Source organism: Oxyura jamaicensis, chromosome 3 (assembly GCF_011077185.1).
Source record: "Oxyura jamaicensis isolate SHBP4307 breed ruddy duck chromosome 3, BPBGC_Ojam_1.0, whole genome shotgun sequence".
In the NCBI taxonomy this organism is placed as follows: Eukaryota; Metazoa; Chordata; class Aves; order Anseriformes; family Anatidae; genus Oxyura; species Oxyura jamaicensis.
Genome location: NC_048895.1, coordinates 98,756,608 through 98,779,713, shown reverse-complemented (window position 1 = coordinate 98,779,713; position 23,106 = coordinate 98,756,608). Strand labels below are relative to the sequence as shown.

The following is a 23,106-nucleotide window of genomic DNA, read 5'->3' as shown; positions in this document are numbered from 1 at the left end:
ACCTATTGCTCCTTTGTGGCAGGTAGCTGATTTTTTTCTATAGGTTTTAATTATAGTAATTCTGCTTTTGTGCTCAAAGAATACGTGCACTGTAAATGCTCGTGATGCCAGAGAACTCACTGCTTTTCTAACCCAATGAATTAATGGTTGTGAAATAGATAGGGGTAAAATAATAGTGTTGAAACCTAGAACTCCTTAATTGTGGATACTTTCTTAACATGCTTACATCTTGAAAATAAGTCAGTTTCCAAGAGTACATTATAGAAACCATGTAATATTTATAAGTACACACCTAGTACAGATACCATAAAACATAATCTATTTTTTAAACTTTTTTTTCCCCGCAAGCTTGAAATGCTTTACAAAAGAACTATAACGGTGCAAAAGGGTGCAAATTTAACTCACAAAAATGTGTGGGTTTTATCATTTGCATGTAAAAGACGCTGGAGATTAGAAGTTCATTTTAACTTGCTTCTTAATGAGGAAAACAGCCAGATGCATTCAGTGATAAAATAATCACATTTCTTAGGGCATCTGGCAAACTGAGGTTGAATTGTATGTCCCTCAACATTTGAATATAGTACCACAATTTGCTGCTTTTATGTATTTTTATGTTCTGTTGGGCTACAGAATTCTTATGGCAAATTAGCAGCTGGAGAAATAAAACCAAATTCAGATCTTTTTAACCTAAGAAATATGAAGAACATTTTCAAATTATTTGTATCACCGTCAAGTAACAGGGCCGCTTTTCTACAACAAGCAAATCCCCAGGAAAACAGCTCAGAAAAATTCTATAGGGTAACTGAAAGAACAGGAAAACTACGAACACCAGAACTTCATTCTGCAGTCTAATGACATAAATTAGCATTCTTGTTATAACTGTACATTTTTTTCCTTTCCTTCTGTTACTGCCCACCTACGTAGCAGCAGCTAAGTCCCAATTAATGAAAGCAACTATGCATTACCTGCTCCCTAATAAAATGTTCTTTCTCTTCTTTCAGCTCCTGCTTCAGCTCTTTTATGAATGCAGACATTCTGTAGCTATATACTCACTGCAACAGGTATTTGCCATCCATGTAATACATGGGACTAGCCTACGCAATGACAAAGGAAATCTGTGAGAACTACCAAGATGAAGTTAAGAAAGCAAAAAATCTTCTAAAGCTTGGTATCTTTTCTCTCTCTCTCTCTCTCTCTTTTTTTTTTTTTTCCTCTAATCCAAAAAATTTATTTAAAGGTTTTAACTAAACTGAGTTTTTTGGTACGCTTCACAGCTAAAGAGGTCCTCCTCTTTAAAAAAAAAAAAAAAAAAAAAAAAAAAAAAAAGATTTTTTACAGAAAAGTTGTAATTTTTTGTTTAGCTGTGTCTGGAAAAAAACATTCTGTTTGAAAAAGATTTACAAATGCTTTCAAATCTACATTTCTGCTTTGGCTGACCCCAAATTTGAATCTCCCAATAATGGGGATCACAAGCAGTACATGTCTGGGATCATTTCAATTAGCTCTCCGTCATTAAAATCTTCACAGCTGACACATTCTACCCATGTTGTTTCTGTTCACGTGTCTGTGTGTAACTGGAGACAGCCTCTTAGCCTGTCAAAAGCTTCTGACAGTCAAGATATGACCCTTTTACTTAGTGCCCCAATCTTCCCATTTAAAGAAATAATGGTAGCAACAATACATTGGGAAAACAATACACCTAATCACAAACTAATGAAATTGCATATCATATACAGAAACTAGTCATAGGAAGTCAATAGGAAAAAAGCTCTGCATTTCTTCTTCAACAGCCAATAACAATTTAGAGTAGTGTTAGAAATCAACTTGAGTAAGAAAAGTACAATCTGCTAAAGGTTTTGGCTTTATTATTATTATTATTATTATTTTCAGGAAACAAGTGTGAAACAATCTACGGAGAAAATTCAGAAAATGCTCAATCTTCAAAAGATTAAAACAATTTCACAGAAAAATACTTTGGTAAAAATAAAAGGAAACTCAAAGATACCCATCAGTATGGACCCTCCTAAATTATTTTACAGCATAGCCCTGTCAAGTTCTTTCAGAAAAATCTTCATCATTTTCCTCTCTATTTAGGTCTCACAAACAAAAAAGATCGCAATTTCATTTGATAACTCTTAGTTCTGGCTTCTCTACTGGCAGAGACAGTGAACAATCTGTCCTTTACTATTCCTTTCATGCCAATCAACTTTATAAGTCTCCACAATATCTCATCTCAATTATCCCATTTTCAGAGTAAAGCTCTACCTGCCTTTTAGATATTCGACATTTAGAAGCTGTTGCACATCTTTGATCATGCTGCTCACTGCCTTGTTACTTTCTCTGAATCTTTTCCTTCTTTTTTTTTTTTTTTTCATCCTTTGAAGTGAAAGGACCAGAAATACTGTCAGTACTGAAGATACAAAGCCACCTTAGATGCATACAATGATGTTTTCAGTTCTGCTTCCTACTCCTTTTCTAAAAATAAAAATAATAATAATAAAAAAAAACACCTCCAACATTTGGTTAGCTTTTATGAATTCTTAAAGACTCTGATTTTATTTCACAGCTGCAGTGGTCAGTTCAGTGCCCATCATTCTTTACATGGGGCAAGGACTCTTCCCTCCCATGTTTACAACTTAGCTTTTATGAAAGGAGGTTGTGGCAAGTAGGGTGTCAGTCTCTTCTCTCAGGTGACAAGTGATAGGATGAGAGGAAATGGTCTGCAGTTGCACCAAGAGATGTTCAGGTTAGACATTAGGAAGAATTTCTTCATGGAGAGGGTGGTCAAGCATTGGAATGGGCTTCTCAGGGAAGCTGGGGAGTCCCACCCCCAGAGGTATTTAAGAGATGTGTGGACGTGGCACTAAGGTTTAGTGATAGGACTTGGTAGGTCAGGTTGATGCTTGGACTTGATCTTGAAGGTCTTTTCCAACCTAGATGAACCTAAGAACCTAAGATTTCACTGTCTATTGTATTGTCACTTAGTCAGAGTCCTATTGTCATTCTTCAGAGCTGTCCCTTACCCTTCCCAGTCTGAACAGTTCTGTTGAATGAGCAAACAGTCACCTCATGTTTCATTCCATTTCACAGTTTGTTGTGAATATCTTGAAAACGGAAGTCCCAGCAAAGTTGGATTGCGTGGGATATCCCTTCATGGTGAACTTCAACCCAATTACTCTTCCCCTCAGTTTTTATCTTTCAAACAATTATTTATCCAAACAAGAACCATTGTTAGTTTTTAAAGCATGTATGAAACAAGGATTTTGTTGGGAGTCTTCAACCCCAAGCAAACCACATCAATCCCTTATCCGCATTATTATTCTTCACAAAGCACAGGTAGGGTTCTGACACATGGCAACCATAAAATGTTTTTTATCTATATATTAGTTAATGGTATTTTTTTAGTAATGGTTGTTAATTATTTCACTAGTACAGACACTAGGCTTACCAGACTGTGGTTCTACAGATCACCTTTTGCACCTTTCACTGGTATGTATTTTTCATCTCTCAATCCCCAAACACCAACATACCTTAGACAATGTCTTTTAATTTAAAACAATTATATTTAAACCAAATGATGGTTTCTGATCTTTATGGCTTATGACCATTATGATGGTTTTATGATTTTATTCCATCACCTCTTCTAATACAAATACTTTATAGAAATTTACATTTTTATAAAAAATAATTCATTTTAATTATATTTTCATGTTATATTAATTTTTACCTTACTTTATTTTCATTTTTAATTGAATAGTTAAGTGTTGTGTCATCATTTATCAAGTAAATGATCCCTCCGGTGACATTTAAATTAGCAAATTAAACATGATCAGGACACAAATTCAAACACTGAGACATGATTAGTTAAATTCCATATAGTTAAATTGTCAGCACAGAGCAAGGTATGGTTTAGACACAGACTACTTAACACTATTCTAAATCCAGTCCTAGCATGGACTGGGTTAGCCTGAGCCAAGGGCTATTATCAAAAAGTGTTTTGCAGACGGGCTCCCTATCAGGAGAGGTGAGTGAGTTTAGTTACATGGACGGAAGTCATGCTGTACCAGGCAACCTCAAAGTGACTGGGTAGGAAATGATGTAGCATGCAGTGCCCAGCTGATGCATCACACTGACTCTGACTCGTTAAACTGCCACCAAAAGGCTTCAGTACGAGCACCTGCAAACCTTCCTAATAACAAAAATCTGAAAATAAAATCTTCACACTCTTTCCTACTATTGTAAATGTTTGGACACAGTCAGTCAATTCCATCTCCCTGCCCAGAGAGGCAATAACTAGTTCTCTTCCAACCAACATCCACTCAGCCAGCAGAAAGGAGCCTCGTCTGTTGCATCCTCCCTGACTGCTTCTCCTCACCATCTGATAGCGAGAGAGAAACCAGTGATGTCCCGAAGTACAAATCTCCAGACATTCACAACTAGAATTGCTGAGGTTTTCTCCACATATAATGTTCTTTAATTAGCAAAAATGTCTTTGCTTGGAGTATTTCTTATTGCTGCTTAAAAGAAGTAAATAAAGAAATTCAAGGCTGCTTCCCCTGTGGCTGTAAAGGGCCAGCAAGCACATCCTTGTATAGCTCACCCTTACAAGGAGCCATTTATTCCCTGCTATTAGACATGCCTTACTACCAGTATCACAGAAAATGTATTTTATTTTTGTAATAATCTGATCAAACGCACCAGCAAACGCTTAATAATACTATTTGACCATATATATCACCTGCCCACTGCCGACAATACAGGGATGTTTAATAGTAGTACACCTCACAGCAGTGTAGAATAGCTCAGAAAAACAGGGTCTCCAGTGCATTGCTATGGACATAACTCTCCTTGACAGTGATCTGAAAAATTAAATGTAAATTAATATACTGGGAGTTTGTCAAAGAAATATTATAGTTTGGCAGACATCTCTTCCCCATGCCCTAATGAGTCCTCAATAGCACTGGAGGAATAGGTTCTACACTGCAGAAACTTTTTTCAGCTGAAATAGGCTACTTGGAAAGATGTATGTCTAAGACAACAGACAAAAAACCTTAAACAGCACGGTTCCTGTAACTCCTGATCCAGAACCATTAAAATGATCGTTAGTTTTGATTTCTGTTAAGTACTGAAACACTGTTACTGAAAAAAAAAAAAAAAAAAAAAAAAAGCGAATCAAAGATTTTCATTTTAAATTTTGAAAGGAGTAAAAAAAAACATATATATGCAGTTTTCATTCCAAAACAAGGGAAGAGATTGATGCAGATGAAATATAATTTTGCATCCTGAAAGTGTACTTTAGGGTGAACATTAAAATGACATTTTATCAGGAGAACTGACTATTCCATTTGTGTTGTACAGGGTGATAATCTGATTAGTCACCAGGGAAATAAAATATATTTTCCTCGGATATAATCAATACAGAAACTATATTAACCTCCACATTAACATTCTCTGCACTCACAGTCTCTCCACACTAATATATTATTTATGAAAATAAACTTATTTTTTAAAAACTATAAATTATTTATAAATTATTTTCTCCACAGTCTATTATATTACCTACTGTAAAAGACAAATTTTCCTCAAACCCGATTTCCATTTTTTCATGTATCTATTCATAACATTAGCCAGAACTAAGCTGTGAGATTACAAGTCAGTAGCAGCTTGAACAGTTATGAAGAAAAGCAAATTTGAGTAATTGGAAGTTAAAACCAGGAAAGCCAGTTGTTTGGCTTGCACAGAAGTAAGCACCTTTCAACCTAGCTCAAGGGAAAAAAAAAAAAAACAGGTATTTGGGGCAATCAGGATCAGCTGCATACATAACAATTTCCATAGTGTCAGTTGTGAAGATGGTAGGTAGTAAACACAACAAATTGGCCTCCTTTCCTACTGTTCCCAGATCTTGTATCCTTCTCACCCCTGTATTTACCCCGGTGGGTCTTTAAAATCTGTGAGCTGAACTGATATGTAATTATGCATAATCTTCCATTTAATAAAAGGCAGGTTATCTGAAATTATGCCTATTCAGTGCACTTCCTGACATGTAGAATGATGCCCAACAGTCTCAGAGAAATGGCTATCTCCCCACCAAAAAACAGTCCCCAGTTTTTATTGCTGAGCATGATGTTATGTGGCACAAAAATTCCTTCTGAATGTTCAGTTCAGGTCAGCTGTTCAGCTTGTGTCCCCTACCAACTTCTTGCCCACCCGCAGCTTACTTGTTGAGAGTGGGGAGAGGTGGGAAAAAGAGAAAGCCTTGCTGCCATGCAAGCACTGCTCAGCAACAACCATAACACCGATGTGTTAACACTGTTTTAGTCACAAATCCAAAATAGCACCATACAAGCTGCATGAAAAAATGAGCTCCATTCTGTCAAGCACCAGCACATAGTCCTTTGGATCACACAGTGCAATATGTAATCTTGAATTAGGTGTTTGCAAATAGAATCATAGAATCATAGAATATCCTGAGTTGGAAGGGACCCATAAGGATCATCAAGTCCAACTCCTGGCACCGCACAGGTCTACCCAAAGGTAGAGACCGTGGGACTAAGTGCACAGTCCAATCGCTCTTTAAATTCAGACAGGCTTGGTGCAGTGACTAGGTCTTCATCACCCAGAATGGAAGTAGCAAGAAAATAAGTATGTTCAAACTATACCAAAGGATGACCTTCCACAAGTCCTATCTTGGTGTAGAACATATGAGATCATGGTGCAAGAAAGAAAGAAAAATAATTGCTGAATAACCTCTGACAAGCATATTCCCATCAATTAAATACTTTGTAGGATGTTAACAAGATTAACTGTAAAATGTAACCCAGTATGAACTGATGCTAGCAAAGCCTCATTGCTGAGTGCCTTTGGAACAGAATTGCTCGATGCCTCTCAACTAATTTGACTGACACAGTTAGAAAGAAGGAGATTGTACAGGGACAGAAGATGCAGGTATGTTTTCCCAAAAGTTAGATGAATCCTCCAGCCCTAGCATCCTCCTTTCTGGAAAAGTACCCTTAATCACTAAATTGCTATATTAATAGTAATTAAAACAACTTGCAACACTACCTTCTCCCATGGCTCAAAACTCCCTTCTCCTTGTGCTCAAAAGTACTGCACCGTATGCAAATTTCAAAGTTTGCATACGTTTGTTTGCAAAGTTTGTGTTCTTTGAACCCTGAATGGAACTTAGGAGTGTGATTTCCTATTCAGCATACCTTGGAAACCTTACCTATGAAAAATAGAAAAACAAAACAAAACAAAAACAAAACAAAAAACAACCAACCAAACAAAAACACCTGAAAAGGCAAACATTATTGCAATTATGGATCTGTGCCATACCAGAAGTTTAGAAACATAAATTTTCATCATACAAAAAAGATATAAAAATCCATGGATCCTCAAGAACTTAAACTGAAGGCTTGCTTTCTCTCTCTCCCTCTCTTTTCCTTCCTTCCTTCCTTTCCTTTTTCCTTCCTTCCTTTTCCTTTTCTCTCTCTTTCTTTTCTAAAAATTAAATGGATCACATAGACTTCCTCCTAAATCCAATATAAATTTCACTTTAGATGTGTATGGGTCATGTTTGTGAGCATGGGCACACAATCTGGGCCTCTGTACTCTAATAAAAAATGAGGTGAGAAATACTAGCCTCCTGACAGATACCAGACAAGGGTATCATTATAGTTCCATCTACAAACAGTGGATACTGACAAATATTGATTCTTACAAGCTGAAAACTTAGGAACATTAAATGTACCCTTGTTTCTTTTTTCTTCTCAGTTATAAAACCACCATATTCAATTAAGGAGATCTCTTTTGGGGGTAAGAAAACACAACTATTATTTCATAAAAATGCAACGACATTCTTGATAAAAATAAGAAATAAAACATCCTCTATTCTCCCAAGATATTTTGGGAATAGCCTGCTAAATCTCAAATCTCACATAATAAGCCCCTTCCTCTACCACTTGACCCATTTATCAACCCCCACTCTGATTATGATAGCAGACTGTGGTAGTAGAAATATCTCCTCCAGGACTACTGACATCTCTTTTCCTTCTGGAGCTTCCTTCAGCCCTATGGGGTTAAGTTCCAAAAACTTTTGTTTAATGCTTCTGTTGAATTCCCATGCACAGTGTAAAGAGTGGTATTATACACCACTCCTCGCCACTGGAGCATAGCTGTGTTGCACTGACAGTCTGGAGTGCTTCTTGGTACTGGAAAGCAATCCTTAAGGGATGTAACTTATCATTTTGTGGTGAATAACATTCATGAGGTTTATAGAGTTTTGTATGCAAGATAACAATAAAAGCAGCATGATGGAAATTCACCAATAGACAAGAGACCTGACTGCGCTCTGCAAAATTCTGTCTGTAATTATTTCAGAGGTTCAGCCTCTGATGGTATTAATTGGAAAATGAATGGAGGAACATTCAACAGTGAATTGGCCGATGCTGTCAATAATGGTTTAGTGGCTTCCAAAATCAACAGGTTCTCAACCACTTCCTTTTCTCTGTGCTTGCCAATAAATACATTAGTCTGAATGTTGAAGTGGAAGTGATTCTCAAACTGATATAGAATATGAAGTGGAGAAGAAAGTTCAAGAAATTCAGCCAGAACATTGGCATCAAATATTCATCTTAGGCCTACTATAGAATATGTGATAGTAATAATGTTCTGGAAATTCAGCTAGCAACCTTTGCCTTACCTCTCATATAAACTCTGACAGGTAATATACAGCAACTGGCAAGCGTTTTCTCTTTTGAGGTTTGGCTGCAAACATCTAAGCACTTAAAATGCTACAGAAGGAATTACATACAAAAATAACATACTTTAGAAAAAGAAAACAGCTCCCCTACCTTATTTTTCCCCCTAGAACAGTCACCCCTAATGAAATCTATCACCTTCTAAAACGGGGATAAAGGAGTTTGAGAAGCTACCACGTTATTTTGAGAAGTCCTTGACATCTTAATACTACAAAGCAATATAGAAATTTTCCTTTTAAGAAAATAAACTCCTTTCCAGAGTTCTTGGCCTAAAAAAATATCAAATAATCTTCTGATTGCTGTAAGCCATAATCTTTTATTATACCAATAACAACTCCCCAGAACTCACTGGAAGACCTTGGTCCACTTCTTGAAGAGTACCATGAAAATGAATCACTTGCAAGATTCAAAATATTGTGCTGGTAGTATTTAACCTAATTCTTCTCTAATCTAGAGATTTGTCTAAACTGAACAAAAATTAAATACTGTTAGCATTTCTTAAAAATCAATGTTACTGAGCTTCAGCCAAAAAAAAAAAAAAAAAGTAGATATGTGTTCACATCATGCTTCTATTTATTTTGTGAAAGGCTTCAATATGAACAACCTTATATGGTGAAAGGCTAGAGACAAAACACTATGGGCACAGGATACTCTGTATACTATCAAAAAATCAAAGTGGAAGGACTTACCACTTCTTCATGGGTAGCACTTTCTACATTAATACCATTAACCTAAAAACAGAGATGCAATAGGAACAGAATGATTTCCAATATGTAAGTGAGTTAATGAAACAAATGTAAAGGCAAGTATGAAACAAATGTCTGTAAAAAAAAGCAAACGTTACTGACCTGCATTATTGCATCTCCTATAAATAACATTCCTGTTTGGTCAGCTGTGGGATAACAGAAAGAGTACAATTTAATTCAAAGCAGTACTGAAAAACAATGTATATTATCTTTCAGCATTTGGTTTAGCAGGCTGTTTGTAAGCATCATTTGAAACTGATTTGCTTGTAAAAATACCAATGGCATAGCAATCAGTGCTCATTCTAAAAAGGTAATAGATTCCTAGCAATTTTAAACAAATTAAGAGTTACTTCCCATGCACAAAGAACTTATTTAACATGGAATACAAATGTCATTTCTCACTAATGAAGGATTTCATTAAATTATGTGGAAAGCATGAGTCACACTTTTCATTATTATTCTACAAAAGGGAAATAGGAATTTCTGAAACTACTTAGCAATTCCTTTCCTCCTGAACAGATTTACAGGGACTGTCATAATTAAAGAGGTTGTGCCTAGAATTTAATACAACTCTTTAACATGAAGTTTGAGTTATCTTTGTTCCTGAAAATAACATAATGCATTATTTCAGTTGGTAAGTTGCATGTTTCCTGCCTTACAAAATCAATGGGAATGATATAATGAAACTGCAAAGAAAAACAATCCTACACAGACACAATGACATTTTTCAGGTGTATTCACCAGCTTTTAAATTTATTTAATTTTTAACAGAATTCAGGGATGTTTACCTCTTGAAATTTAGCACTTAATTGAAAGTAAGTCTCCAATCCTGCAGACTGATATGATTAAATTAAGCATATGAGTAGTCTTATATACATGATCTTATAGAGTCACAGTTTGAGACACTGAAGGATGTTAACCAAGATAGTATTTTGAGATATGTAAATAGAGGAAAGAAGGAAAGAGAGAGAGGAAGAGAGAGAGGAAGGAAGGAAAAGAATGAATGAATGATCTAAAAATATTCTTACCATTTCTACAATAAAGCTTTTGCCACTGAAAATGTCACACTTTTGGTAAAAAAAAAAAAAAAAAAAACTTAAAAAAAAAAAAAAGCTTCTTTCTATTAAATTTCTATTTCTAACAGATTTTTCATAACTCTTTTGGCAGATAAAAGATACATTTTATTAGTACTTTTATCAGTACTTAGGAAAGATTTTGTGATTTATTTTAAATACCATGTTAAAAGTTGTATTGAAGGTCTTTACCGTACATTTAATCCCACTTTGTATTTAAAAACATGCACACAATTTGTAATAGCATAATTCAGTTGCACAGAAGCGCAGCTGATTTAAAGCACTTTGAAAAAAAAAACACAAGCAATTCAGTGTAGCCTGTACGGATACCTTTATTGCTAGGGAAGACAGATGCTACCTTGGGCATCTCAGTATTAATCTTCTGGTCAAGATGTTAGCAATACATGCACCAATAGTGAAAGTCATCTGATCCATTTTTTATTCAATGTTTATGCCCACTGTGTGTTAATGACTGATAACAAGGCTGAGAAATATTGACTAGATCTGTAATAGCAAGTGATGAGGCAGAACAGAGATGGATTATAGCCCAGTAATAGCCCAGGACTGGCTCATTAGGGGTGTCCTGCAGCAGACTGAGACCCACTCACATTTCCATGACCCCTCCCTATCTTATTTCTGGTTCAAGAGATGTTCAAGCACTGTATTATGAGGAGGTCAAAGTTTCAGGGACTGTTGTATTGCTTTTAGGTAAGGTCAGCTTCTGCGGTCCTTTACAGCTAATGTCGGCAGCGGGAGTGCATCACTGTGAGGGTGATGTGCCTCAGGATGGGCTACTTAAGAGACCCACGTAACAGAAAGGGAAGTTCCGTGTAACAGTTCTATAAAAACAGGAAAGGGAAAATTACCAAAGTTCTTGAGATAGGGTTAATAAACAGTTCAAGGACTGAAGAGAAAAAACACTGGCATGAAAAGCTATAAAATATCAAGGAACTAAAACAGCCAGCTGAAGGATGGTAACTCAGAAGCACTGAAGGTAAATCCCTTCCAGGGAGCTACAGAGGCTGAACATTCCCCACCTGATGGCTGACTGCCAAGACAGCAAAGTCCCACAGTGATGAGTACTGCAATGCCCCTAGCTACCTGTTCTGTGCATTAGCCAATAAATATTATAGGGTAAGTGCACAAAGCAATTATATTATGCTTGCAGAGTCTTTACACACAATTGAAGCTGTCCAAATAAAGTGAATGAGAGGGGGGAGAGTTACACAGCTGATGCCAAATGCTCTATGAACTGAAATAAAACATGGAAAATAGGCAGAATCAGGACATTTACTTCAGAAGTGCATTATACAGCGAACTAACACAATAATGTGGACATCTCCCAGGCTACTGTCATCATGGCCAGTGATGGTACTCTGGCAAATGGTCTTTACAAGTCTGTGTTGAAACACTTTGCTTTATATAGATCACCTATAGCTTAAAATCAGTGATTATTTCTAACCCAAAATATTTTTTCTAACCCAAAATATTTTCTAACCCAACATATTTTCCACAAGCCAAATTGTGGAGGAAATGGCACTGTGAAGGAGAAGGCACAATAGAGTTGGCAAGTGTATTAGAACTAAAGTGACCTGAAAAACTCCTTGGAAAGAGACAAAAAGACAGTCTTGTTCTCTCTCATTTTAAATCTGAAGACAAGTAGTGTGTCATTTCAAACTCTACTTGTGCTTTCATTAAGTTATACCTTCTCTGCATGAAAAAAAATAAAAAATGTTAGTTTCAAGTGCTATGTTCCACTTTATGTGGAACACTGTCTCCCACTGGTAGCATCCTCATATACAAAGATGTCTGTGAAAGGTTGCTCTGCAATTACGAGTCACTCTATGTAGAATTCATCAGTACTAAAAACAGACCACTTGAGAAAGTGTATTGAGATACCAAGTAGCATATAATTTTATTCAGAGAAACTGTAAATACAACTTTTCTGGAATTTGGTATACCTCTTGAAGCTTTACTTGAAATAACGTTTTATTAGTAATGAACTGAACATGGTCAGAGAAACATTTTCAAAAGAAAATATGCACAAAGTAGTAATAAGAGAAAATGCAGTAGGGTTTAAAAGAAAATTAGGTGTGTGCTGCAACAATTAGTATTTGTCACTGATAACTCTACATTTCAATTATCTTTTGTACATTCATTAAATTCACAAGTGATACTGCAGTAGGAGGAAAGCATCACGAAAACCCAAAGGGGCTTCTATAGACGAAGTGATACAAAATAAACCATTAAAAAAAAAATCCTATTCTTAAGAATATATTAGACTTGAAAAACTTTCCCAAGAGTAAATGACCTATCATACTAGTTATTCAAAAAAATAAAATAAAAAATCCGACAATCAGATAGAAACATGGACTATGAAAAAATATTTTGCACCCTTTGTAAAGGGAAAAGAACAAGTAATCCTGAAATCTGTTTTATTTCCTCTTCGTATCCATTAGCTGTATTAAAGTTTTGAAAATTTACAAGATTGTGAAATGGTTAATTCACCAGATTCTTGGGAAATTCTGACTTACCACATGGTAGTGATGCACAGATCTATGCAGATTTGAGTCTGTAAGTAATATGACGTGCTTGTATTTTTCAAGACTTATCACAATGCATACTTTCACTTGGTGAAAGTACACTTTCATATGTTTGCTGAATTCAGTTTTAAACTGAAAGAGTGTAGATTTTGGGGGGATTGGACTAGATGATCTTTCAAGGTCTCTTCCAATCCCTAACATTCTGTGATTTAGATTGGACATAAGGATTTATTTATTTTACACTGAGGTGGTGAGACACTGGAACAGCTGCCCAAGTAAGTGTTCTGGGAGATTTCAGAGTTGGGTTGGATGGGGCTTTGAGTAACTTTATCTAGTGAAAGATGTCTCTGCCAATAGCAGGGGGATAGGACTAAATGATCTTTAGAGGTCCCCTCTGACCAAAACCATTCTATGATTCTATAATCTTCAGAAAATTTGGAAATACTAATTGCCACTGTTATTTATCACTGGGGATATACACCAAACCTTCGCTAGGAAGTTCCTTGCTTTTGAAAGTAAAAGTAAAAATACTCATACACTGTATACAGAATTAAGTAGCAATAATTATAACTACAAACAAGCTATTTTTTGTCATTTTTTAAAAACAAAGTTATAATAGCCAGGCATAGCTAACAGTTCATTAAGAGTCAGTGAAAAGCTATTTAAAATGACAAAATTGTGGTCTTTCTATTAATATGGTTAGTAGTATTAGAAGCTCTAGGTACTCTATACATATAATCAGTCTAAATCTGATATTTCCAAATTTATTTCAATATTTTTTCAGGTAAAATAGTTGTGTGCATTAAAAAAAATCACTAGGTTAATAAATTGATAGAAAAATGTAGTACAATGTAAAGGGAAATTAATCTGATCATACAGTTGCAATACTCTAAGGCATAAGGTTAGCTCTAATAGACATGATTAATATCACATCTAAGAGGCTTTCTGAGCTAAATAACATAGACAAGTTATGAATATGTAACATTATATTAGGATATAAATTAAAGACAAATCTGGCATCTTCCATTTTTTTTTTTTCAAGAATGTGTAACAGCTTCCATTAAATACTATTACAGAATACAAGAAAGGTTTAAATGCTGTAGAGGGGAAGACAAACTTACAGACTAAGGGAGGATGCCTGAAATAATGGAAATACATGCATTAAATGAAACAAGAAAAGAAGAGATACATTTCCTAAAATAGCCTAGAAAGTCTTTAGTTCAGAAACCAGTAATGGAAAGATAACACTGAAGAGATCAAAAATAGAACTTTTATGAAGTTGCCAAAGGATGTTATTAAATCTCTCATATTATTCCATATGACAAGCAGAAGGGTTGTCACATTTGCTCCTTCCATCAAATATTCTGTATGATTCTTGACTGTGCTTCAGCCCAAATAATCTCAATGAGTTTTACTCCGTCTTTAATTCATATTTTTCAATGCAGTAGGAATCTTTGTTACATATTAGATGGTTTCTGCCTAGTTGCTTGCTTCTGTACTAAAACACTATGGTAAAAAGAAAGTTTCAAATCCAAAGTCCAAAACACCATTCATCTTCAGAAGGACTTCAGGCAGTTCTTTCCTGAAAAAAAAATACCTGAGAGAACATGTACAATACAGTTCTCTAATTTCCCTAGATGAAAAAATTGTCATCAACCTTTGTCTTCAGTCTGGACTGTAGTGGCAACAAATTCAAAAAGTAATTTTAAACGTATTTTATTAGATTTCTGCATTTCATAAGGGAACTACATTGTCAGCCACTCAGAATCATAGAAGGTTGTAAAAGACCTTCAAGATCAGTAGGTGAATAGAAGAAAGGATAGAAAATGTACATTTAAAGGGCATCTTAGAATCACATTTTTTCACCCAACTGCAACAGATGATAACTAATGCAATATTTTTGTACCTTTCTCTATGAACTTTGGAGTACACACATGATAACCATAATATTAGAAGTCCACTTAAATTACAGATAGTGTTTTTTAGATTTTATCAACCTTTTTGTTTCAGAAACTGCAAAATGCACCTTTTAAAGAGAATACTCACCATAAAAACCTAAGGAACTGAAATAATGCTCCCATAAACATTTTACATTTTAACTTTTTTTTTTTTTTTTTGCTGTCAAGCAATAATAATTATTTTTAAATCAAAAGTCGATCTTCTTCACATCTGTTAAGGATAATTATTTATTATTAACATACCCTATGAATACAATTTCAAACTAAAACTTTTTAAAAACTTTTTAAAAAGCATTATTCTTTATCAGGAACTTAATGCACAAATTTTTGCACATGTATACATCAACATGTATACATGAATACATATATAGAGAGAACCTCACCTTGGGAAAGTAAGTGACTGTTTAAATCTAGAGTTGGACACTAAATTCACTGTTTCTGATTTTTAGCCAAACCAAAGGAATGAAAACAAGTTCAAATTAACCCATGGCAATGCTTTAATTTTCTCTGTAAAGATGTGTTTTAGATTTATCACATTCTAAATCTCTATAAAAAGAAAACTAAGACAAATTCTGTAACAAAACTACAAATATTTCATCCTGTTTTTTTAAAAAAAACAATTTAAATGCATAAAAATATATATTTCATTGTAATAATGAAGACGTTATCATTGTAAAAATATTCCACAGATTAAACCATATACCTGCTCAGTTAGATAAACACATAAAAGCTGACTATTTGCATCCTTCTAACCAAAGAATTCTTAAGGTTTAGGTCAATAACTTATGTCCCATGCTTCAGCATTTAATCTTTGAAACAAATGTGAATAGTATAAAGTGTTCAGTTCAATAATTTATCTATCTTTATGCATCTTATTAAATATATGATATAAGTCTGGGGTTGTTCAGCCTGGAAAAGAGAAGGCTCAGGGGTGACATTATTGCACCTGAAAGGAGGCTGTAGCGAGGTGGGGGTTGGTCTATTCTCCCATGTGCCTGGTGACAGGACGAGGGGGAATGGGCTAAAGTTGCGCCAGGGGAGTTTTAGGTCAGATGTTAGGAAGAGCTTCTTTACTGAAAGAGTTGTGAGGCATTGGAACAGGCTGCCCAGGGAGGTGGTGGAGTCACCATCCCTGGAAGTCTTTAAAAAGACATTTAGATGTAGAGCTTAGTGATATGGTTTAGTGGAGGACTTGTTAGTGTTAGGTCAGAGGTTGGACTCAGTGATCTTGGAGGTCTCTTCCAACCTAGATGAAGATGATTCTGTGAAAAAAAAAACAACAAACTTCTGCAGGCATTATCACATATGCTTCCATATCAAACCATCTTTACTTGGCATATATGTGTAAGTGAAACTGCTATAAGCCCTCATCAAACTGGCACTGTGTCCTCCAAACAGATGGTCCTGAATGGAGGCAGCCAGGATGTGGTATTTGGACACAGTCCGTGTTTGGAGAGTGCAGAATTTCAAGCCAAGAATGTTTCAACGGCTGAATGTCCTGAGTTCGTTCCAATCCTGCCAGGTTATATGGCATCTCCCCTGAGAAATGGGCTAAACACATAAATAACAAGTCACCCTTTATCACAGGAGGTGGGAAAATGCTTTCAAATTGAAGTTTTAACCAGTTTTGGCTCTCAAGAGAGGATCCTTTGCAAAACTGGCAAAATGCAAACTATCCCTATTACCCCAGCTTTTATTCAATTTTATTTAACTATTTTTGTCATGCCTCAGTGATCTGAACCCACTGTTCTGTTTCATCGCTGCTGCTTGCCTGACTCCACATGTTATATGAGATACGAGCAGAGCTCACAGCAGTAGTCAGATTATTGCAGCAGCACTCACAAAAATGGAAAGCTGTGTCAAGGTAACCAGACGTGACTGCTAACTTGGTAACTCTACAATGTGAAACAAATTCAATTCCTTGACTAGAGGAACATAAAGTTTTTACAATTAAAATATACAGTATTGTATGCAATAAAAGTCACTTGTACCTACAATCAAGTTATATTTCTACGTCTGTAACTATTCACTGCTGCTACCCTTCAGAATCCACAAGTTCATAAAAAATATTTTAGTAATTCCAGATGGGAATAACGGATACTAGATGGAAAGATATAATCACTGAAAAGCTTGTACAATTTATCTCCATGTTGTATATAAGGATTCCGTTAAGTACATTTAATGGATCTGACACATTTTCTTACAGGTTCACTGTACATCAAATAAGCCTGAATGGTCTGATTCCTTTCAAAGTTCAGGAAACTCAGCTACACATCATGAGAATAGGACTTGGCAGCACTCAATGAATCATAGAATCACTTAAACTGAAGGGCACCTCAGGACCTGACCTGCTCCAGACCCCCACACACTGAAAGCAGGACCAAGCTTCTCATCTTCATGACAGAGGTGCAACTGATAGTATACATACAGCTTTCTTCATACTTTGTCAGGTGTGCCAGTGTCTTTATACCATTCACTGATTCAGCCATGAACACTGTATAGAAGCTTATTGTGATACAGCATTGCCTCTGGTTATAACTATTACTCACTTTAGAGCTTCCTTGGACAAAAGGCTACAAGATCTTGCAAGTATCTTTCGAGGACAGATTTTCAAATTTGCGGTATACCACTGGCACCTTAAAGTTGTTGTTGCACTCATTACTCTACAAATAAACACAGATAGTTCATGGAAAACTGCCTAGATACAAAACTGTGCATACAAGTATTTGATTTATAAAACCACAGCTAACTTTGATTCAAAGCGTTGTGGCCTAAAAAGGGCAGTAGATATTTTCCCTTGTTGGTGATTAACTGTATAAACTACATTCCTTAGACCTCGATGGTTATATTAGTAGTTTTTTATTATTATTATGTATTTACTTTCTTGATACGGTTTATTATGCTGTGTGTTCATGGAACCTATTATTGTTCCATCTACAATAACACAACTGGCATAAAAACGTCTATTCACTTTCTTCTGCAGAAACAGTATCATAAAAGAGAATCATCATGTTGAACTATATCTAAGTGCTGTAACACAGTAAACTTGAAGGAGTCTTTCTAATTGGATACTGGCAGAGACAATCTATTTAGTGTTCACTAGATATCATCTGAAACTAGATACCAACTTCAGGTATTACACTTCAATCAAAACATGGGCCCACAGAAGAAAATGCAGAGAAGAAAAAGAAGCACTGTCTGAGATCTACTGAAGCATGAGGCTGGACACAGTGCCAAGTAAAAGCAAATGTGCACAATTTCCACTGCGGCACAGCAAGAAGAGAGGTTGATGAGTAAAAAGATGGTGTCAATGGTTCTGAGTCCTTTAAGGAGCAGGGCACGCACTAAGCATCACAACATAGTGCTCTGCCTTTTCTTGCATAAAAGGTTACATTAAATATGTAGAGTTATTCTAGGGAAGAGGAAATACATAGAAGATTTATCATAGGAACACAATACTTCTTCAGCTATGTAAAAGATTGCCTCAGCAAAGAACAAACTAGTCCCCAGGTTCACCCAAAACGAAAATATGTAAGACCCTCAGGCCATCTGGCAAGGCAACTGCCCACTCACATGCAATGGTTCTACTTTTCCTTTACTGATTGGCCACTTTATTTTCCAGAGCAGTTTTCCAAGATCAGTCCAAGGTCTATCATTGTCCCCAGGTTATTTCTGCTAGACAAATGCCAATGTAATACTTAACTGTGTTGGGCTACACTGATTTATATCTAATGTTATTGTAATGAACATTACAAATCACTCTCTCCAACTAGGCAAAATCAGTCATGCCATACGATGAATGGAAAGGAAAAGTGTAAAGGAAAAGATATGTTCAGTTTATATATTTTTTTTAATCCTTTAGGTTATTAAACTTTAGTGCGTCAATAGGTATGCTATATCATAGTTTTGTTTTCACAAGTAATGTTAAAGGCTTTGTTTACAACACAACTCTCTTACTGCAGTAAAATTTTTTTTTTGTGAAACTATTACTTACCTGTAAAACTTCAAGTGCAGGTCCTGAAGACTTTAAAATATTATAGATTTTAAATTCAATACAAAGGCATGTGGATCACTGGGACATTTACAGAAAGGCTTAAAGACCATGTGATGCTGAAACAATTAATTAGAATTCTGAGCTTAAAAAACGTTTATTTTTTTTAATCATGTACACTGCAGTACTATATAGTTAACTAACAAATATATATTTTACCTGCTTGGTCTTTAAACATTTTTGATATGACGACAGGCACTTTGTGCTCAGCACCACCCTGTAAAAGATGCATAATAATCATGAGATTTCAATTAAGGCTGAAGTGAACTAATCATACTGAAAATTAAAAGAAGAAACAAGAAGTTATTCATACCTTTATGCTTAAGCCCAAGCCACCAACTGGTTGTCTACGAAGTGTAACAGTTCTGTGCTTTAAAAAATTGTAGAAAAAACACATTTAGGTGAAAACACAATATCTGAATAAGTACAGCAGATGCTTTAAACTTCTTTTTACTTAAAAAAAAGAAAAAGACTTTCAAAGGTACCCTGGAAACTAAATAATCAAGTTCTGTTTTGAAGTATCATTCAACACTGATTTATAGGCACTTACTTAACTCCTTAACACAGAGAACAGAACTTTTCTATGAACTCTGCATGCAGACCTTTAGTATGTTTTTCTATGCTGATGTGATACTATTCCTAAAAACAAACTTCTAAATGCTTTTACTTTGACAAATATTTTAAGAAGAAAACTATATGAATGACTTTGGGATGCATATTTTCATAGCTGATTTATCTTCTTTAGCTGCTATCAGGTATGCACATTATATTTATTCTCATATTTCAATTACAAATACCAATGTCTTCTAATCCATATCTTCAGTCATATGCCATTTTTTTGCAGCACATGCTAAAAGACTTTTTGTGATTGTCTGCTTCAAATGGTTATTTTCTTGCACTTCATGTTTAACTGCATAAAGAAGATAAACATTTATCAATACTTTTCTGTATCAACCTATGTTTAACAGTACACTGAATTTGGCATTGCAATAATGTGCAAATCCTGGTGCCTGAAACACGATATCAATTCATCCATTGACAATAATTACAGAGTTGGTGAGAACTGTTTTGCAACATACTGAACAATAGTGCATATAATGCCACCTTTCAAGAACTGGAACTGTAATTCCTGAACATGTAAGATTAAATGCTTTTTTGTCATTCTTTACATCAGAAATCATAAACATTACTTTATATGTACACCTACTGATCAGATATTTTATGATTTCTCTAATTCTGATAAATTGAATTTTTGATTTTAATACTGAAGCCCATAAGAACATATTAACACGTTATTTTTTAGCCTTTTTTCTAAAACCCGCCTTGCCATACTTTGATTTATGTTAACTCAGGGAAAGAGGGAATACAATGCATCATTGATTTCAGTCCCATTTTAGGAAAGTAAAACAAATGCATATGGGAAGGGAAAAAAAAAAGAAAATTTCAACACATTTTCAAAATTTCTTTCTTCTATTACCATGAACATTATACCACAGCAGTCTGTCCTAAAAATGGACAACTATTTTAAGTGTTGACATATAGTACCTGATTTAAATCAAAAGTTGTATATGTTTCAATCTCAGACCATGTAATACAGCTTTATTGAAATCTGCACTCATTTAAATTGCTTCATTGGTACATTTCTTCATTTTGAAATGACTCAAGACTTTCAATCAAAATATTCAAATGCACTGAGAAAATTCAGATCCAATCTGAATTAGAATACGTTTCTGCCTTCGTAGTCAGAAGAGTCATTTTCTATGACATAAATCCTGTTTAATTATTGTGTTTCTCTCCACTTATACTCACAACCCGTAAACTAATTATCACAATCTATCCTATCACATAAGAATGATGGAATAAATGCTTTAACAGTTTGATTGCTGGAGCATTATTGGACTTCAAATACACGTACATTACATGAATAGCCTTGGCCATTTTATAAAAGACAAGCAAGGTACTACGTAATGGCATCTTGCCCTCTTAGCTATAACTAACATTCCTACAGTAGATACATTTCACATGGTACTGATTATACAGTTTATAGCTCTACAAAGTACTCTATTTGCATAATATATTTTTATAAGTTTGACATTTGTATTTTCATAGCTCATAGCATAGCTCATTACAGATCTTCATATATTCCTGTTGAAGAACACTTTCCAAGAAATTAAGTATGTACCTAAAAGTTTCTTACAAAACAGCTTTTAAAATTAGAGCTACTTTTAAAAAATGCAAAAATTTCCTAGATTTGAAGATGTTCATATTGCAAATTAAAATGTCGTAAGCTGAGCAGTATCATAACCAAGATAATTTACACAAACTTATTCAATCCTATGATCACATATTATTCACTATGATCGCAACTAATAGTCATATAAGACCAAACACCACATTTTGTTTTCTATAGATAGATTTTTATTAATGACTTTGAATTTTCAAATATGTAATAGTGTAAGTGTAATTCCAGAAAATCAGAAGAAAGATAATACTGGGCCAATACTGAAAAGATCCACAGCTCTATTTATAATTTTACTGTATCCAAGTGCTTAAAGGTCAGATAATCATAGATCTGACAACAATTAACCCATTCCGTTATGGAATAACTGTAACCTAGTTCATAAATAAATAAAGGCAAATAATGTTAAGGGGGAATAATGTTGTGGAAAATATATTTTCAAATGAAATTGATGACAGAGTATCAGTGTTGTAACAACCCTTAAAATGAAGGAATCTGATAACACAGAAAAACTTGATTAACAACAACTATTCAAAAACTATTGAAAACTATTCAAAATAAGATGCTATATTTTACTATATTATATTTTTATTATTTTTATTTACATATTTAAATTGACTAAAGTATTTCAAATAAAAATGTAATTAAGATAAAGTTACTGTTTAGTGACATATGGTGAGGTAGTGACAGTACTTGTTTTAAAAATATATTAAAAAAATCAGTGATCTGAAGAAAACCTAAATTAATTGCAATTATATTTGTAGGTGACACAACAGTTGTGAGAAGGTAATTATGAATAGAACAGAGCCCGAGTATACAGCAATTCAAGGTCATTTAAGGTCATTCTTGTAACTTGGAAAACAGTTCAAACAAATAGGGAAAAGCATTCAACCAAGTCATGCTCAATACAAGAAAAAACAACTTTCTTGCATAAAGCTATGGCCAAAAGCACTAGCGTAATTTTGTATCATCAAAAGACTATTAACTAGGAGTAGAGAGACTACAAATTATTTATCTGTCAAGATATCCACACAGTTGAAATAATACAGCCAGTACTGATATGCTCATTTTGAAAATAATCCAAATAAATTACAGTGGTAGCTGGCAAGAGCCACCAGAATGCCCAATACTTTCAGACATTCATCTAGAAATGCAACAAATACCAGGAGTGAAATATAGTTAGCTTTTCAAAGCACTTTTCAGGGATGATCAAGCACAAGCTTAAAGCATCTTCCTTGGCAGAAGATGACCAAATCACACAGACTGATACAATGAAAATTTCAGTGACTTGAAGTTCAAAACAAACACATCCAGGCTACAGAGACAAGACATGATTTTAAACTTTTGTGGCATGATACACCGTAACTGGATTTAAAAACAAAAACAAATGAACAAAAAAACACACACACTTTTAAAAACAGTAATATGAGCTTGAGACCTTACAACACATACATATTTATTCTTTTATCTCTATTCAAAGCATAATTTGTCACGTTATTTCATGAACAAAGATTTAATTTAGCTCTAATTGTAGGATTACTAAAATACTTAATGGGCTTTTTTATGGCAGTAACCAGAACAGTGTTTAGTTTTTTTCCACATTAATGAAATTAGCTTCACAGCCTGCCACAAGTACACTCTTTCTACAGAGAAGGAATGGAGACATACAAAGAGTTAGGGTCAATGAATTGTTTTATTGATTTTAAATGCCTGAATACTTTTTTAAGTATCTAATTT

The 23,106-nt window shown here is 34.7% G+C and overlaps 1 protein-coding gene across 8 annotated transcripts in view; it reads right to left on the bottom strand.

The window, feature by feature from the left end:
- The window catches only part of SNTG2 (syntrophin gamma 2), a 271,731-nt gene that overhangs the window by 113,537 nt on the left and 135,088 nt on the right, over positions 1–23,106 (bottom strand). For 3 of the 8 annotated variants that reach the window (XM_035322208.1, XM_035322207.1, XM_035322206.1), the window contains exons 3-6: positions 19,444–19,500; positions 19,290–19,347; positions 9,608–9,651; positions 9,449–9,490 (exon numbers count right to left, since the gene is read on the bottom strand). The exons of 2 other annotated variants lie outside the window; for them this stretch is intronic. In XM_035322208.1, coding sequence (XP_035178099.1) covers positions 9,449–9,490; positions 9,608–9,651; positions 19,290–19,347; positions 19,444–19,500 — 201 coding nt within the window. Of the gene's footprint in view, positions 1–9,448; positions 9,491–9,607; positions 9,652–17,628; positions 17,766–19,289; positions 19,348–19,443; positions 19,501–23,106 lie in introns of those variants that run through there. 3 more of the 8 variants (XM_035322210.1, XM_035322209.1, XM_035322214.1) reach the window with 3 other exon arrangements.